This window comes from Podarcis vaucheri, assembly GCF_965113315.1.
Source record: "Podarcis vaucheri genome assembly, chromosome: 15".
Lineage (NCBI taxonomy): Eukaryota > Metazoa > Chordata > Lepidosauria > Squamata > Lacertidae > Podarcis > Podarcis vaucheri.
Window position 1 is genome coordinate 42949246 of NC_138753.1, and position 19852 is coordinate 42969097.

The following is a 19852-nucleotide window of genomic DNA, read 5'->3' on the forward strand; positions in this document are numbered from 1 at the left end:
GAGGTGTGGCAAGTGTGACAACCTAGGTACAAATTTTGGTTGTCAGTCAAGACTGAAGCCTTGCAGGGGGTCTTCAGCTGATGGTGCAAGAAATGGCAGAAGGAGATTTAGGCTTCGCACCAGTACCCTGCTCTGGCTAAATAAGGAACTACAGGGAGAAAAGCAACATCAGCCAAGGAAACCTCCTTCTATCAATGGTCAGCACAGGTCAGACGACATACTTGACCAGTGAATGAAGGCTTCTGGGAAAGATTTGCTTGCTAGTCTGAGCAACAGGGAGACCTGCTTTGGTTGCAAATTAGTCTGCACAATCTGGCCAGGTCTGGAAGCAGGGCTATAAAAACAGTAATTCCGAAAGTGACTCTGCATTTGTCCTTGGTTGATTCCCCACCCTTCCCTTATTACTCCATTTTTCTTAAAAAATAAAATCCTAACCTGTGTGGGAATAATGGGTGGGTGACCTGGAACTAGAATCATAGAATCATTGAGTTGGAAGGGACCCTGGGGATCATCTAGTCCAACCCCCACAATACAGGAATAGGCAGCTGTCCCTTACGGGTATCAAACCTGCAACCTTGGCTTTATCACCACCAGACTCTATCCAACTGAGCTATGGACATGTCTGACTGATACCTTTTATAAAATTGAGATTTGTAATTGGATTTTGTTGGTAACATGACCCTTATCTTGATTGTGGCAACTGTATGTTACTGCCACTGTGAGAAGTAATTTGCATCAAGTTACTTTTCTTTTTTGGGACACGGGTGGCGCTGTGGGTTAAACCACAGAGCTTAGGACTTGCTGATCAGAAGGTCGGCGGTTCAAATCCCCCCGATGGGGTGAGCTGCCATCGCTTGGTCCCTGCTCCTGCAAACCTAGCAGTTTGAAAGCACGTCAAAGTCCAAGTAGATAAATAGGTACCACTCCGGCGGGAAGATAAATGGTGTTTCCGTGCGCTGCTTTGGTTCACCAGAAGCGGCTTAGTCATGTTGGCCACATGACCCGGAAGCTGTATGCTGGCTCCCTTGGCCAATAAACCGAGAGGAGTGCCGCAACCCCAGAGTTGGCAACAACTAGACCTAATGGTCAGGGGTCCCTTTACCTTTACCTTTTACTTTTCTTTTTACACCTTACAGCTTGACTTGTTGGCAAGTCCTGGGGCTACTAAAAAGATTTCAATTGTTAAGGCTGTGTGAGATTTAGTATGAAACTGGCTTGCAGTGTGGTATAGTAGTTCTTCAACGAGGACCAGGATTCCAGTCCCTACTTAGCCATGATCTCAATGGGCGACCTTGGCTCAGTCTCTCAGCCTAACCGACTGCACGGGGTTGTTGGGATGGTAAAACAGGGAGGTGGAGAACAGCATATACCACTTTGGGCTCCTTGGAAGAAAGGTGGGATATAAATTCAATGCTAAACAAATAAAAAGGGCTCCAATGAATTTTTAAAACTGGTTTCTTGGCCAAAATACTTATAAATGGTATATACAGTCATGCTGGCTGTGTCTGATGGGAGTGGTAGTGCAAAACAGCTGGATGGCACCAAGTTGGGGAAGAGCGATATAAGGCAACTTTTAATAGTGCCTGATGGGAAAGTGAACCCAAACATTGCAGTTGACTTGAAGGGCAAATGTTGGGAGCCAAACTCATCAGATATATTTGTAAATGGTTGCAATAAAACCCTCCTCGGCAGCCTTTGAGTTTTCCCAAGTGAGCTTCCCACACGGTTTTCTAAGACCTTCTACGCTAAAGGAGCTTTTGAGTAACTCGAGCTGAATGCGGAAATTCTGAAATGAAAACCTCAACAGACACAGCTTTTAAGATCTGAATGGCCTGGGGATTTGGTTGCAAACGGATCACATGGCCTTACAGTAATAAACACACAACTTCATTTCTGGAAGCCAACCCTGATGGCTCAAAATTTGCCAGCTTCCCATCAGACCAAATAAAGTCAAAGCCCTTCGAGCTCTTGGCAGAGCTCCACGGTGGAAGAGACAGAACGCCACTCCCAGTTTCTCCCCCCACCCAGTGAACATAAACATATGCCAGTCCCCAAACTGCTTTCCTTACTGGTTTTTCCATGCCACAGTGCTCAGGCCCTGAGCCAGCCAAAGACTGAATGAAAGATACCCCAAAGGATCAGGAGGCAGGAAAGGAAGACCAGTATTAAACCAGATAATGAAATCAGTCATATTTGCGTAAAGCATATTGCAGAGTTTATTTTGTTTCTGCTAGTTGTGCGAGAGGGGCTAGGAACACGAGAAGCTGCCTTCCTTATACAGGCTATTTATCCATCTAGCTCAGCACGGTCTGCTCTGACTGGCAGCATCTGTCTAAGGTCTTTCCAATCAGGGCTGAGTCTGGTACCTTCTGCTATTGCCCGCCCCGTTCTTGGCCTTTGGAAATCTTATTCAGCTATGCCTCCTGGTTCCTGCAATTTCAACAGGTGTGACTCACATACTTTCAAAGCATATTTACATAACTTTAACGGATTAGAAACCTGACTTTAATCTTTTTTCTATTTGTTTAAAGAAACCTGAGATTCTTAAGCAGTTAAACTCAACCAACCACCACACTGTGTATCTCTTAGAAAATATGCACCTCTGATCACAACTCAGGGTGCTACACAGGAAAAGGACCCAGTTTTCAAAAGACAAAGATTAGAGACCCACTACGCGTGAGCTTCGTAACATCCTCCTCCCACATCAAAATGCAGTCAGACTTACAATAAGATCTTGTCTGGTTTTGAACGTGCTGATGTAGTGGGTATAATGGGAGTCATCCATTTGTCTCAGGATGGCCGTCATGCAGGCGACAAAGCTACCCTGCAAACAAAAACAAAGCCTTTGTCAAATGAGCACATGTGAGAAGATGAAGGGACTGAAAATGGGATGAGGTTCTGCTTGTGGGCTTCACAAAAGCGTCAAGTTGCTGGTTAAGATGGAGCTTTCATTTGATCCAGCAGGGCTCTTTTTAAGATGTGGAGCGATACAAGTCAGTTCTCAAAGCTGATTGGGGGGAAAGATGGGGTGGGGGAAGAAAATGCAAACCATTCACCACCCCAAACACTTGGTCAACATCGGCCTTCACCACCCTGGGGCCCTATAGATGTTTGGACGAGAATTCTCCACCAACTTTGGCCAGCACTGTGCTAGCAGGGGCTGATGAGAGTTGAAGCTCAAACGTCTGTATGGGGCCTGGCTGGTGAAGCTGCTCTGCCGACATACAGAACGTCCCCAGCAGTTTCTGTTCTGCCAAGGCTTACTTTTGTAGCCACTTTTAGGTCTGTTGTTTTTTTCCAGCATGTGTTGTAACTTTGCCTCTTGAAAACTCAAAACTATTGTCCAGGCCCCACAACTGTGTTATGAGAAGTTACCTGAGACATGTGGTCTCTTGGAAATCCAGCGACTTACTTAGTTTTGTGGGAGGTGGGGAGATAAGTATACATGGGAGGAATGCAGCTTACCTGGTACTGGGGCTGAATACCTGCGCTCAGATGTCTCAAAGAACCATGGTTTATCGTAATGGAAACAAGTGGACTCACCTGCTCCCCCAGCCTCCTTGGAGAAGGTCAGACAAACTGTTTAGTACTAACTATGGTTTGTTTGAAACAGCCAACTTCAACAATGGCTTGTGAGGTGTTTTTAAAAAAAAACAAAACAAAACATAGTTAAGATTAACCACAGTTTAGGGCTAAGCTGCAATGCAAGGATAGGTTTCTCTCCATGATAAACCACAGCTTATTGTGACATCTGAATGCAGCCGCCAGTTCCAGGCTCAGTATCATGGTTTAGCCACGGGGGCTATGAATCACGTATGTCGCTCCCCCTGCCCTCTTCACATGTTCCGATTCTCTCACACAGTTAGTCTGCAATAACTGTAACTTGTCACAAAACCTGAAATTGGTAAACTAAGCTTACCATGAACCATAGGTTGCCTCCTACCCAGGACTGGGAACCCATGTCAAACTATAGATTCCAATTCCGTTCTGGGACAACTGTGCTTTGTGCCGACCAATTTGCAGTTGCAATCAAAATTATTCAACCCTCATTGCAAATTGGGTTTATTATCAAAATTTACAGACTGTCAGCTGTTTGCAATGAGCAAATCAAACAAAAGCAATTCAAAAAGCTCAACATAACGGATGCTTCAAGTGGTTCCCCCAAATTCAGAGTAGCCAAATTAGCAGAGTAGCCTTTAGCTGCTATGACCTGCTGCAAACGAGACAGCGGCTTCCGGCAGCGTTCCTGAGGAATATGAGCCCATTCCTCATGAGCAATGGCCTCCAGTTCAGCAACATTCTTGGGTCTGCATGCTGGAACCACCTTCTTCAAATCCCACCAGAGATTTTCTATGGGGCTCAAGTCAGGTGACTGTGATGGCTACTGTAGAACCTTCCAGGACTTCTTCTGCAACCAAGCCTTGTAGGAATTTGAGGGATGCTTGGGATCATTGTCCTGCTGGAAGATCCAATGACACCCAAGCTTCAGCTTCCTCACAGATGGCATTACATTTCCTCCTAGGATTTCCTGATACTTCAATGAATCCATCCTGCCTTCCACATGCTGCCAGAGGATGCAAAGCAGTGCCAGAGCATCATCGAGCCACCACCATGCTTCACCGAAGGCTGAGTGTTCTCTTCTGCATAGGCTTCATTCTTCTTCCTCCAGATATAGTGCTGATTCATGGGGCAGAAATGTTCCAATTTTGTTTCATTGCTCCACAGAACAGAACCTCTGTGGTTTCTTTGGCTTATTTATCTGATTTTGAGCATGCTGGAGCCGACTTTTCTTGTGCTTTTGGGTCAGTAGTGGTGCACGTCTTGGAGTTCTGGGATGGAAACTATCTGCATTTAGTACGCACCTCCCTGTACTCACTGAAACCTCAGTGCCTGCTGCCATCAAATCTTGCTGCAGTTCTTTTGCAGTCATGCGGGGTTTTCCCCCAGCCTGCCTTCTCAGAAGTTTGGTTGCCGCCACAGATAACTTCCTTTTTCTGCCTCATCCAAGTAGTGTAACCACTATTCCTTTAACTTTGAAATTGCAAACTAGGCTTCCAACGGTGTCTCTAGTGCCTTTGCTATCTTCTTGTATCCTGCTCCTTGTTTGTGAAGGGCGATGATCTCTTCTCGTACCTTCTTGGACCATTCTCTTGACAGCCATATTTCTAACATGCAGCCAAATCTGACACTTAGCAAACCCCTAGCCACCTCAGGTATCTCATGTGTTCCAGCTCAAGCACATCAGGTGTGCTTGAGAAAACACCTGTTGTATTTGTGCTGTTGTGAGAAATTCTATTTAGGGGGTTGAATAATAGTAAGACTGGAGAAGTCAGCATAAGTTGAATTTTCAGCTGAATTTGGAGAAACCACTTAAAGCATGCATTGTGTTGAACTATTTCAATTGCTTTTGTTTGATTTGCTCATTGCAAACATCTGAAAGTCTGTAAATTTTGATAATAAACCTGATTTGCAATGGGGTTGAATGATTTCAATTGCAACAATATATGCCACAGGAAACTCTACTAGAAAGGGAAGGAAGGAAGGGAGAGTGTGAGCCCAAGGTATGTTTGGCCATCACGTCTGAACCAGTGATGGTCAACATGCATGATTGCCATGGGTTCATCAGAAAAGGCCACTTCATGAGAGCACAGGTGTGGGCCAACCATCACTACATCACAACAGGACAGTCACACATTGAGTAAAAGGTCTGCCCAGCAGTGTAGGCTCCAGACTGCTGAAGTTTCAAAACAAGGGACGTGCACATCAAAACAAAAGAAAACAAAAGCCACAGAGTCAAGAGAACTGCTCTCACAATGTGAGGAGACTGTCTGCTCATTCCAATCACTGTCCGGTTTATTCTCCTCAGCAGGCGCTCCATAATCAGCTGGATGTGAGCTGCCGTGGGTCCCTGAGGATATTAAACAAGCACAAACTGTTTAGACAGAATCTTGGCACAACACCTTCCACAGGGATTCTCCTTGCAGAGAAACAGACTGGCTGGACATTCATTACAAGAGGTTCTAGAGAAGTCTTCAGCCACCAGCAGAGATGGATAAATCAGACAATTTCATTCAGTTTCTCAATTTGAGATTTATTCATTCTTTTCAAAAGTCCTCATGAAAATTCATCAACAGTTTAGTGACAGTTTCTCCAAATATACACTTTTTTTGCATGTGATTTTGCCCAATGCACACATATTTGCAAGCAAATCCTCCAAATGCAACACATTTCACATGTTATTCATTTCCACCAGTGTATGTACCAAGCATATGCACCTTCCCCTAACAGAAAAACTTTCACACAGGTTACTTGGTTGAAGAACTGTACTGCAAAATCCAGAGAAGTGCAAATTTCAAAGGACAGGTGTGCTTCGGTTCACACAGTGTTTTAGAAAGTGCAAATCAGGCAGATTCACAGGAAAATCCTAACTGAATATCTCCCACATCCCTAAGGAACAAGACAAACAACCTGTGCTCCTGTCCTCTTCTCTCTTATCCTCTCTCCTGTGACTTACCTGAAATGGGACTGAGGGAGAGTCCAGATCACACTGACAAAGGAAGTTAACTTTTTTTTAAAGCCACATCTACACTGTATATTTAAAACACTGTTATATTACTTTAAACAGCCATGGCCCTCTCACCCCAAAGAGTTCTGGGAAGACTAGTTTGTTAAGGGTGCCAAGAGTTGTTAGGAGACACCCTCCCCCATCACCCTCACAGAGCTACAGTTCCCAGAGTACTTTAACAATCAATCATTTCCCCCCAGGGAACTCTAGGAATTGTAGCTCTGAGAGGGGAGAAGGGGGGTTTCCTAACATCTCTCAGCATCCTTAATGAACTATACTTCCAGCATTCTTTGGGGGAAGCCATAACTGTTAAAGTGATACAATAGCACTTTAAATATATAGTGCGGACGGGTCGGTCCTTGATTGCTATAGTTTAATCTCATTTTTCAAATTGTGTGTGTTGGCCTAATCCAGTGATGGGGACCCTCTTGCACAGGGGCCTAAATCGGCCCACCAGATGACTTAAGCAAGACCCTGCTCGCTCTCCATAGTCTGAGTTGACTTCTGTTCCCTGTGATCTTCTGCCCTCCCCTGCTGCACTGCTCAGCCATTCAGAGATTGTAGCTAAGATGCATAGAAGAACCTGTTCTATTAAGTTGTGGGCTCCTTCAGTATTGCTTTGGGACAATAGTCCTTCTTCTGAAAAATAAAGAAATCACATTCAGATACTCACCACCTCCTTCCGATCCAAAACCTCCAGAATATTGCTAAGGAGCTGTGAACAAGCTTCATGATCAGGTTTGTTGGAATTATCATCCAGCTGACCACTTAACTGGTCCACGAGCAGAGGCAGGAGAACATCTCGGCATTCTGTGAAACACAATGGGGAAATATAATAGAGGAACCACACATCAGGTGGTGTGTGCTTGAACTTATGAATGTATTAACCTTCCAGAAAAACATACATTTGTTGAGAAACATAAAAGGGACTTTATGGGTTATATCCCATCAACTTCTACTGAGAATAGATCCATTTAAATTGAGTTAGTCTTGCCCATTAATTGAGCATTAATTTCAGTGGCTCAACTCTTGAGTTTAACCAATGCTGGATGCAACCCTACGCTAACATTAACCCACTCCGAGTCCACTCCAGAAAGTCTAAGAAATGCAAGACAATTTGATATAGTCCATTATGCATCACACCTCATCACACACACACCTTGTCACTCATTATAAAAAGCCCCCCCAAAGCCCTCATGCTGGACAAATTACATTTCTTTCTTTGATGGAGTTACACACTTGGTAGATCAGGGAAATGCTGTGGATATAATGAATTTTGATTTCAGCATGACTTTTGACAAAGTCTCCCATGATATTCTTGTGAAGAAACTGGTAAAATGTGAGTTGAATGAGGTAACATTTAGGTGGATTTGTAGCTGGCTGGCTGACCAAACACCCAAAGTACTTATTAATGGTTCCTCGTCATCCTGGGGAAAAGTTGGCAAGTGGGGTGCTGCAGGGTTCTGTCCTGGGCCCATTGTTGTTCAATGTCTTCATAAAAGACTTGAATTAAAGAATTGAGGGGATGCTCACCGAATTTGCAGATGACTCCAAACTGGGAGGGGTAGATAATGCTACAGAAGACAGAATCGGGATTCAAAATGACCTTAACATATTGGAAACATGGGGCCAAACTAACAATTTCAATAGGGACAAATGTAAGATTCTGTGGTTAAGTGGGAAGAACCAGATGCACAAATATAAGATGGGGAACACCTGGCTTACTAGCAGTACATGTGTAAAGGATCTTGGGGTCTTAGTGGACCACAAGCTTAACACAAGTTAACAGTGTGATGCAGCAGCAAAAAAGCTAGTGCTGCAACAACAGAAGTCTAGTGTCCAAATCAAGGGAAGTAATAGTGCCACTCTATTCTGCCTTGGTCAGACCACACCTGGAATACTGTGTCTAATTCTGGGCACCATAATTGATGAAGGATGTTGACAAGCTGGAATGTGTGCAGAGGAGGGCAACCAAGATGATCAAGGGTCTGGCAACTAAGCCTTATGAGGAGCATTTGAAGGAGATGGGTATGTTGAGACTGGAAAAGAAGAGACTCAGAGAAGATATGATAGCCATCTATCTGGCAAATGGAAGAGGAAGAAGCTTGTTTTCTCCTGCCCTGGAGGGTGCAGGACTTGAACCAATGGATTCATGTTACAAGAAAGGAGAGTCCGACTAAACATCAGGAAGAACTTTTTGACAGTAAGAGCTGTTCAGCAGTGGAATGGTCTCTCTTGGCCCTCCTTCCTTGGAGGTTTATAAGCAGAGGTTGGGTAGCCATCTGCCATGGATGCCTTAGCCAAGATTCCTGCATAGCAGGGGGTTGGACTAGATGAACCTTGGGTCCCCTCCAACTCAACAATTCTATGATTCGATGAGATGTTTTAGACTACAAACCCCAACATCCCCATCCAGTATGGCCAATGGCTAACAGGATCTGGAGGGCATCAGATTGGGGAAGGCTGCTTTATAACAATTACATAACCAGTGCAATGCATCAGCATCTGCGTAACTCAGCCCAGGTTTTACAAATTTCTGCTCAGGGCCTTGAGCTGTTCTGCATAGGATCTGCTAGCTTTTGTGTAACTGCAATGTGTCAGTATTTACCAATAATAATAATAATAATAATAATAATAATAATTTATTATTTGTACCCCGCCCATCTGGCTGGGTTTCCCCAGCCACTCTGAGCGGCTTCCACAGAAACCAAAAACACTAAAATATCATACATTAAAAGCTTCCCTGAATAGGGCCGCCTTAAGATGTCTTCTGAATGTCAGGTAGTTGTCCATCACCTTGACATCCAATGGGAGGGCATTCCACAGGGCGGGTGCCACCACCGAAAAGGCCCTCTGCCTGGTTCCCTGTAGCTTCGCTTCTCGTAATGAGGGAACCGCCAGAAGGCCCTCGGCGCTGGACCTCAGTGTCCGGGCAGAACGATGGGGGTGGAGACGCTCCTTCAGGTATACTGGGCCGAAGCCGTTTAGGGCTTTAAAGGTCAACACCAGCACTTTGAATTGTGCTCGGAAACGTACTGGGAGCCAATGTAGGTCTTTCAAGACTGGTGTTATGTGGTCTCTGCGGCCGCCCCCAGTCACCAGTCTAGCTGCCGCATTCTGGATTAGCTGTAGTTTCCGAGTCACCTTCAAAGGTAGCCCCACGTAGAGCGCATTGCAGTAGTCCAAGCGGGAGATAACTAGAGCATGCACCACTCTGGCCAGACAGTCCGCGGGCAGGTAGGGTCTCAGCCTGCGTACCAGGTGGAGTTGGTAGACAGCTGCCCTGGATACAGAATTGACCTGCGCCTCCATGGACAGCTGTGAGTCCAAAGTGTGGTTTTGACTACTTGCCTACATTTCAGAACTTTATAGGTCTATTCTGTTTTTGATAGGTTAAGAGTTAATTTGTGATCTGAAATGGCTCTGAGTTTTGCAAAGCAATTGCTCAAACCAATAGTCTACTCACAAATCTGAGTTTGCTCACAGAAGACTCAAAGGCAATACAGTTTCCATGAGCAAAAATTCCTGCAATTCCTGGCTAATGGAAACTTGCCCTCTAACTGTCTCCATTATCACACGACTCATGCAAACAGACCACTGCCATGAGCCATTCATGTATAGCAGATGTGATTCATAACCTAATCATCAGTTAAAATAGAGCCTTCATTAACAAAATAAGAAACCAGACCACCAAACTACACAGAATACATTAATTCTGTATGAACAAAAAATCAAAATGGCAGAATATAAATGCTACAAATGTACCATTAAATATGAACAACAGAGCATTTTGAAATAAAACAATGTGTGACAATTTACTATTGTTTGCGAGAATACGAGTCAGGCTGCAACAGGAAATATTTTTCTTTTTCATCAATTTACCAGCACTGAACTATCAAAATGCTTTGTTTTCAGGCAAGCAAATGAGATAAACTTTATTAGCTGGGAGGCATAACCCAGCATTGTGGTCTGCTCTGCAAGGCAAAGCAAACGGATGCAAGGTCATCCCAGGTGCTGCAAGGGAAAGGTTAATCTTGTTCCAATTAGATGTTATCAGGGAGAGGGCATTGCAACACCAAGGGCAATCAGATCACCAAGAAAAAACTCACTCTGGTTGGTGCCCATTGGGACTGGTGGGGCTTCAGAAGGCACAGAGCCCAACAGAAGGAGCCAATGACAGGAAGAGCCAACCAAGGCCACATCTAAGGCTACATCTAAATGCATTCATCCTAACCCTTACTTGAGCATCTCAACACTGCATGACCTGCCAACCAACTGAACATCAGAAATGAAAATGTATCAACAAAATGGCAAGAGGGCCGAAGGCAGGAGGGGAATCAGGTAGAGCAGGGAATACAAGGCTGTACTCTTTTACTGTCACAATGTGCAAACCCCAATAAACTATAGATAAAAAGTGCCATGATATCACATGGAGATCCTGGGGATTGAACCTTCTTTTTTTTTTTATAATAATTTTTTATTACATTTTTTCCAGATTACAGATAAAACAGAAAAAAGAAAGAACATAAAAAGCAGAAAAAAAGAAGAAAACAAAAAAAAACAGAAAATCACAACCATTTCAACAACTTATTTCAGATTTCTATCGGACTTCCCCACATCTCCCACATAGTGCATTCTTGACAATAAAGTTATCAGCAAGTTATAACCTTGTTTCGTGTGTTTCTTTATATTCTCAATTGCAGTTTAAGTTTAAATCTCTTATTTTCCATTTACTCTAAAAATATAGCATATTGTCATTTTTACCCATTTAAACTTTGATTCTTTCATAAATATTATCCAATTTCATATATAATCAACTTTCGTTGCTGAGGCTAACATTCCAAATCATACGACATCTTAGGATTCATATAACTTATAATACTTTTGCAAATAGTCTTTGAATTTTTTCCAGTCCTCCTCCATTGCCTCTTCTCCCAAATCTCGGATCCTTGCAGTCATCTCCGCTAGTTCCATATAGTTCATCAATTGCGTCTGCCAGTCCTCCAGTGTGGGCAAATCTTGGGTCTTCCAATGCTTGGCGATAAGGATTCTTGCTGCTGTTGTAGCATACATAAAAAAGGTTCTATCCTTTTTTAACACCTTCTGGCCGACAATGCCCAGAAGAAAGGCCTCCGGTTTCTTGGGAAAGGTGTATTTAAACACCTTTTTTAACTCATTATAGATCATTTCCCAGAAAGCCTTCACTCTTGGGCAGGTCCACCAAAGATGAAAAAATGTCCCTTCAGCCTCCTTACATTTCCAACATTTATTATCGGACAAATGGTAAATCTTAGCAAGCTTGACTGGGGTCATGTACCACCTGTATACCATTTTCATAATATTTTCTTTCAAGGCATTACATGCCGTAAACTTCATACCGGTGGTCCATAACCTTTCCCAGTCCTCAGACATAATGTTATAACCAATGTCCTGAGCCCATTTTATCATGGCTGATTTAACTGTCTCATCCTGAGTGTTCCATTTAAGCAGCAAGTTATACATTCTCGATAATAACTTGGTCTTTGGTTCTAACAGCTCTGTCTCAAGTTTCGATTTTTCCACCTGGAATCCTATTTTTTTGTCTAACTTAAAAACCTCATTAATTTGGGCATAATGTAGCCAATCTTGCACCTTACCTTTTAATTTTTCAAAGCTCTGCAACCTCCAATTACCTCCAATATTTTCTATTATTTCCCAATACTTCGGCCAGTAGGCCTCCATATTGGGTTTTTTCCGAGCCTTGGCCTCTATTGGTGATATCCACCTCGGAGTTTTGCTTTCCAATAAGTCCTTATATTTTTTCCAGACCATAAATATTGCTTTTCTGACAATATGGTTTTTAAACATTCCAAATGTTTTTGCCTTGTCATACCACAGGTACGCATGCCAACCTAACAAATTGTTAAAGCCTTCCAGATCTAGGACATCAGTGTTTTCTAACAGAATCCAATCTTTCATCCAGCAGAAGGCCGCAGCTTCGTAATATAACCTTAAATCCGGCAGGGCAAACCCCCCTCTCTCCTTTGCATCAGTTAGTATTTTAAACTTTATTCGGGGCTTTTTGCCCTGCCAGACAAATTTAGAGATGTCCTTCTGCCACTTTCCAAAACAATCCACTCTGTCCACAATCTGCAAGGCTTGGAACAAAAACAACATTTTTGGCAAAACGTTCATTTTTATAGCTGCAATTCGGCCTAACAAGGATAGTTTCAATCTTGACCAGATTTCTAGATCTTTTTTCACTTCTGACCAACATTTCTCATAATTATCTTTAAATAAATTCAAGTTCTTGGAAGAGAGATTGACCCCCAGGTATTTCACCTTTTTAACAATATTTAGTTCTGTTTCCTTCTGAAACTCCTCTGCTTCATTAACTGTCAGGTTTTTCCCTAACACCTTAGTTTTTTGTTTATTCAACTTAAAACCCGCCACCCGGCCAAACTTCTGAATCAGTTCCAAAACTCTTTTTGTACTAGGTTCTGGCTCCTGTAATGTTAAAACCAAGTTATCTGCAAATGCTTTCAGTTTATATTGTTTCGCTCCGACCTGGATTCCTTGTACCAGCCGATCCTTCCTTATCATATTCAGCAAAACCTCGAGGACCGAAATAAACAATAAAGGGGAAAGGGGGCACCCCTGACGTGTTCCTTTTTCAATATGAATTTCTTCCGTCACCACATTGTTCACTATCAACTTAGCTTTTTGTTCTGAATAGATTGCTTCTATTCCATTCTCAAACCCCCTTCCCACTCCCATCCCTTCCAAATTTTTCTTCATGAATTTCCAAGAAATATTATCAAAGGCCTTCTCCGCATCAATAAAGATTAAAACTGCTCTGGTGTTAATATTTGTTTGTAAAAGTTCCAGAATATCAATGATATTCCTAGTGTTGTCAAACAGATGTCTACCTGGGAGAAAGCCAGCTTGGTCCTTGTGAATTACTTCGTTTAAAACTTTTTTAAATCTGTTGGCCAATATATCTGCAAATATTTTGTAATCCACATTTAGGAGTGAGATGGGACGATAGTTCTTAAGTTGGGTCTTTTCAGTCTCCACTTTGGGTATCAATGTGATGAATGCTTCTTTCCACGTATCTGGTGCCTTCCCTCCCCCCATAATCTGATTACAAACCTCCATTAATGGTTGTATCAAGAAATCTTTTAACGTCCTATAATATTTGGAGGTGAGTCCATCCGGGCCTGGAGATTTGCCTAGCTGCATATTCTGAATGGCATCCTCAATTTCCTGTTGTGTTATTTTACAATTCAAGATTGACCTCTTCTCTTGTGATAGTTCTGGTAGGCCATTGTCTTTCAGGAATTGTTCTATCTCAATTGCTTCCTCGGGTCCTTGTGTATAAAGTTTTTTAAAATATTTCTGGAAACACTTTCTAATTTCTCCCGGTTTCTGAATATTTTTCCCTTCAACTTCTAGATTGGTAACATAGTTTAATTTTTGTCTCTTTTTCAACTGCCAAGCTAGCAGTTTCCCACATTTGTTCGCAGATTCAAAAGATCTTTGTTTCATTTGTTTAATTTTCCATTCCACTTCTTGGTTAATCAATCTCAAGTATTGTGATTGGTGGAATTTGATTTCTCTTAGAGTCTCTTTTGATTTTGGATTCAATCTTAGTTTTTTCTCTCCTTCTCTTATCTTCTCCAATATCTTATCCTTTTTCCCATTCCAGAGTTTTTTCTTAATCGTATTCTATTGTATCAGAAACCCTCTCATAACAGCTTTGCTTGCGTCCCAGATTATTCTTTTTTCCACCGAGGTATTCAAATTAATTTCAAAATAGTCCTTTAAAGCTTTTTGGGCCTTCTTTACAATCTCTTGATCTCTTAACAGGTTGTCATTCATTTTCCATCTGAAGGAATCGGCAGTAGTAAGTCTCATTTCCATTTTCAGAGCGTTATGGTCGGAGCAAGTCTTTGGGCAGATTTCTACTTTTGTAGTCTTAGGTGCCAGCCCTCTAGTTGTCCAAATTTGGTCGATTCTTGTCCATGACAGGTGAGCTTCAGAAAAGAAAGTTCCTTCTTTACCTAGGGGGTTTCTCGTCCTCCATAAATCAATTAAATCCATATTGTCAGTTAGCTCGAAGAAAGTTTTTGGTAGTCTTCCATCTTTGGTCAAATTCTGGTTCTGTGACTTATCCATAAGAGTAGAGACGACCCCATTCATGTCTCCCATCATAATGATGTTAGAATAGTCCAGATAGTCCAGTAATGTCTCATGTAGCTTCTTATAAAATTCTGATTTCCCCTCATTTGGTGCGTAGATTCCTAATATCAAAACCTTCTCTCCTTGAGTCTGAATTTCAATAGCCAGGATTCTTCCTTGTTCGTCTTTGAACAAAAATTTTGGTGATAAATTCTCCTTAGCGTAGATCACCACGCCTCTCTTTTTAACTCTATCTGATGAAATAAATTCTTGGCCTAGTCTTTTGTTTATTAACACCTTCCTATGAAGCCTGGTCACGTGGGTTTCTTGCAAACAAATTATGTCCAAATTTTCTTTCTTTAAAATATGGAAGATCCTTTTGCGTTTTTCCGGGGAATTCGCGCCATTAATGTTCCAACTGTACAGCTGAAGAGACATCCTGTATCAATCTGTTGTTGCTCTTTATGGGGCGTCTTCTTTTTTGTCCAAATCCGAGGGTGGTAGCTCTTTTCCAGACTCTGGTGGAGGCCAAGGAGCTGCCACTCCTTTCTGCAAGTCTTCTCCGTGGTCGTGTAGAAACTTCTGGCTATCCTCCTTCGTTTTGATTTTAATCTTCTTTCCTTTGTAGTTGAACGAGAGGCCTTGTGGAAACTCCCACCTGTAAGGTATTCCGTTACCTCTCAAAAATCCAGCTAGGTCAGTATAGTTAGATCTGAGATCCAATAGTTGTTTAGGGATATCCTTGTAAATTTGTGCTCTTCTGTCCTGGATCTCAAGTGCCTTGTTAAAATGTAGGTCAAGTAGCTTGTCTCTCTCCTGCTTAGTCCTTAAGATGATCAGACAGTCTCTAGGCCTGTCTTTCCTGGTGACTCTTCCCAGTCTGAATGCAGTTGTTATTTTAAAATCTGTATCTTCTTCTATACCCCAGAATTTAGAAAATTCTGCTGTCAAGAAGCCAGTCAAGTCCTCTTTCTCAATCTCTGGGATAGAGCGTAATCTTAAATTATTTTCCCTGTTTCTCAATTCCACCAAAGACAGGTAGGCCTGCTGGTCAGTGATATGTTTATGGAGCGGCCTTACCTCTCCTTTCAATTCGTCCACTTTCTGAATTGCTTCACCTGCTTTTTCATTCGCAGCCTCGGCCAATTTCCGATTTTCAGATGTGGCGTCCTTTAGATTCCCAATATCTTGTGCATGCTTAGCCACCTGTTCAGAAAGTTTAGTAATTGAAGATGTGGCTAAGTCAATTTTTGCAGTTTGATCATCCACTTTTTTATTCAAAATTGCAAATTGTTGTAACATTTCCTCTAAAAGAGTGCTAGAACCCCCTGCTGCCATATCCTCAGTTGTTGACTGATCGGCTTCTTTAGTTGGGGTTGTTGGTGATGGTACAGCCTGTAGGACAGCAGGGACTGAAGATCTACGAGCCTGGGAAATCAGGGTTGTTTGTACCAGTTGGCCTTTCCCTGCTTTCGACGCAGCTCTTGTTTTTACTCGGTCGCTCATTCCACACCTGTCTTTGGATTCAAGGTCAAACTGTCAAAAATTCCATGGGAAAGACAGGCCTCAGAGTAGATAACCAAACCACAGAGAGTCAAAGCAAAGTTAGTTCTCAGGAAATTGTAAATTCCAAATTCCACTAGAGGGAGTATTGTTACAGTTCAGGAAAGAAGAAACAAAGTTTCAGTCGCCATTGAAGTTCCTGCAATTAAGTAAATTAACAATAGTCTTTAGAGAAGACCTTTTCCCTCTGGCAGAGCCCTCTCAATGTTGCCACAGTAGTTTCTCTGGAGGTGCAGGATACAGTTGTTCAATTGTATCCACCAGTGATGCCTCTAAGTATCCATTTCAACTTTGTATGTGTATCCGCAAAACAGCCTTTTGCCCCGCTGCAAGCCCGAGACTGGGGTTTTTAAAGTTTTAAAAGTCCAGCAGAGGAGAGAGTCCCCAAATAGATTAAACACAATAGCGAGGAAAATAAAAATAACTTGCCTTTCCCTTTAATTTCCAACTTCTCCGGACGTATAATGCTTCCCGTTTTAAAGCCCTTTTGTACTGCTTCCAGCTTGTCAGTTCCTTTGCCTTTGATCACTAAGCACCACCGGGAGACGGACTTCCTTTTTCTCGTCTCCCGTTTTCAGCCAAATTCATGAATTTGTAATCCAATTTCAAATAACTCCTACTCACGAGTAGTTGATTTGTAATCCAATATTAAGGAAGAAAGGTCGGCGCTCATCCGTAACAGCCGCGCGGCTTCACTCCCGCAGAAAGAGCGATGAACCCACAGCACCGCTTCCCCTCCGCGCTTCCGGAGCCCCTTACGGGGTTCCTTCTTCGTTTTGGGGGTCGCTCTAGGTGCCCGCCGGATCCCACGGCCACGAGCTCGCTCTGCTCGTGGTTTATCTTAGTGGGTCGTCGCTTTGCCGCAGCGAACGACCCTTTTCTGCGGAGCCCCTCTTCACAGCGCAAAGAGGACCGCCATTACTCGTTTCGCGCCGCCTCCGGAAGACCTTCTGCATGCAAAGCAGATACTCTACTTTCCCTCCAAGGAGTTCTGCAATGCTCCCTACATGAACTGGTCCCCTGGGTCTCAATACATTAGCCAAAAAAACCTAAAAACGTCTTATGTGGCATCTATACTGTTGTCTCTAGAGCCAAGTGAAGGCTGTTCTACATACCCAGGCTTTCCAGACAGATAGGGAGACACATAAATGCTTAGTGCTTTTCAGTATCTTTTGCACTGTTGTTATCTTCTACTATGAGCATTAATCTGTTTTTATCCCCCCCTTAACTTTATATTGTAAGTTTTATGTCCCTTTTTTACACCTCATGGTCTTTGTTTTTATTTGTGATATGCCCAGAAAACTGCATAGAAATGTTGCAGATAAAAATAAAGAAGTACCTGAAAACTGGGTGGGAAGTAAGAAAGAGAGACTCACCAGATTGACGGAATAGGTCACTGTCCACAACCTTTGTCATGCAGTTGAGCTTCTGTCTGACGAGCTGGTTATCTGGGATGCTTTGGATGAACTTGCTAAAGAGGACACTGGGAAGCAGAGTGGGGGGGGGGGAGAGAGAGAACAGTTTTGGTCCCATTAACATTATAAGCACTCTCTTCAGCTGCAGATTTGCTTATTTATTACAAGGATTTCTATCATATCCTTCAAACCTGGTGGTCTTGCATAAATGAAAATCAGAACACACAGTAAAGACAATTTTAAACCAACATACATGTAATAAAAGCAGCAAGATGGTCTCAGATTAAGATTTTTGTGTACTGTTTGTTTTGTTTTTAGAAAAATATTTAGACATTCTGACAAGTGACAGAAAATATTGTGATGCACAGATTTACAAAGAAAAAAGAAAGCACATGGTTTTACATTTCCCTCTCTTTTAAGTACATGGTGTTTTTACAACATCCTGGACAGTGTACGTGATTCTGCATTTTTGCATGTTTTTTTTGCCTCAGTAATAAAAGGGGTCTCCCTCTTTCAATAAAATCATTATCAGATTGTCTTCCCTCTCTTATCCTAATAATATTTGCCAATTTTACTATTTGGACACATTCACAGATTCTTATGTTCTTGCCATCTAGTGTACAGTTAACGCTAGTGCATTGCGTCTTCTATGTACCGTTAAGCAGACCACCATCAGACCAGCAACAGTTAACCTAGAATGTTTGAACTGTTGAGCTGTAGCTATGGGAGTTGGGGGCACTTCTCCCCCTTCTTGGAAGGATGTATCATTCTATACTTGGGGTTTCAAGAAGCTACTATGCTCTTTTGCTAAACCAAAAATTGACGTTTACGTTGGTCAGATTGACTGGCGACCTTGAAGGGTTTCTGCCTTCTCATTTAACATCAGGCTTGGCTAAGCTGCTTGAAACATCTGCTTTTACTGAATCTTCTATTCTTCTTCTTCTTTAATAAATTAATTACATTACGTTACTGCCCTTCATCCAAAGATCACAAAGCAGTTTACAATAGAATATCTGCTTTTGGACATGTTTCACTTCTGTTTACTGTTAATTTGTGCTGGACACACATAACATGGGATGTGCATATCCCACAATTTCTGCAATCACAGAATTCAGTAGCCTCATATTCAGCTACCATTTCAAAAAACAAGATCACACTTCTAGTCCTCAAGGTGGTGAAAACAGGCTTGCAAATATGTGATGCTTGGGGAAGCATCAGAAGGGAGAAGAGGGGAATGGGCTCTGCTGCCTTGCATAGCTCCTGCCCCTTTCTGATGACCACAAATGCAAAATTAGGCAGCATGAAGCCACACATGTAAAACTGCATCTATGTCACAGAGTACATTCAACCCATGGCGATTATGGTTGCTGAAGAGCTATAGCTTAGTGGTAAGTGCTTTGGACACAGAAGGTCCCGGGTTCCATCTCCAGCATTTTCAGTGAGATAAGAAAACTGGGGAAAGCTGGATTAGATGGACCAATAGTCTGACTCACTACAAGAAAGCAAAGAGTGAAGGAACAAGCAGGTGCTGCAACATTATGTTGCACTGTATTGTCCTCCCCTAAGAGGGAGGACAATCCTCTTGTTCAGGATTCCACACAGCCATCCCACCAATTAAGGCACCCCACTATTTCCTACTTGTTCTGTTGCCCCCCCTTCAACATACACTCAATATTGCATGGCCAAGGGGCCATTTTGTTTCAGTGGGATGGTTTGTTTCCAGAGTGGCTGGAGCAACCCAGTCAGATGGGTGGGGTATGATAATGAGGAGGATTCCTTACTAATTTACTTCAGACATGGGGGGACCGGACATGTCTTTTAAAACGTTTCTTGTGCTTTTGCAAACCTGCATCCTTCCACAGCAAATATGCGGTTATCTCTTCCTTCTCAGGGGCACCATTTTAACTCTCCCATTGCCACTCACCACATGTGTTCACCATCGGCGGGAGTGAGTGTCTGAAGGCAAATCCCCATGAGAATTCTATCCTGCATAATTCCAGCTACAGAGTGCTATGAAGTCAATCCTATAAGGGCTCATTAACAACAGAATAGGGCCAAAAACTGTTTCTTCAACACACACACACTCTTTGGTTTTTAGAAAGTCTCTTGACAACTTTGGTGGATTTTCAATCCGATAGATTTTTTTTAA

At 42.6% G+C, this 19852-nt stretch overlaps 1 protein-coding gene across 2 annotated transcripts in view; it reads right to left on the reverse strand.

Annotated features, from left to right (window-relative positions):
- The window catches only part of DOCK5 (dedicator of cytokinesis 5), a 147306-nt gene that overhangs the window by 40021 nt on the left and 87433 nt on the right, over nt 1-19852 (reverse strand). For both annotated transcript variants that reach the window (XM_082200203.1, XM_082200204.1), the window contains exons 25-28: nt 17665-17771; nt 7239-7375; nt 5813-5908; nt 2726-2824 (exon numbers count right to left, since the gene is read on the reverse strand). In XM_082200203.1, the coding sequence (XP_082056329.1) occupies nt 2726-2824; nt 5813-5908; nt 7239-7375; nt 17665-17771 (439 nt within the window). The remainder of the gene's footprint in view (nt 1-2725; nt 2825-5812; nt 5909-7238; nt 7376-17664; nt 17772-19852) is intronic.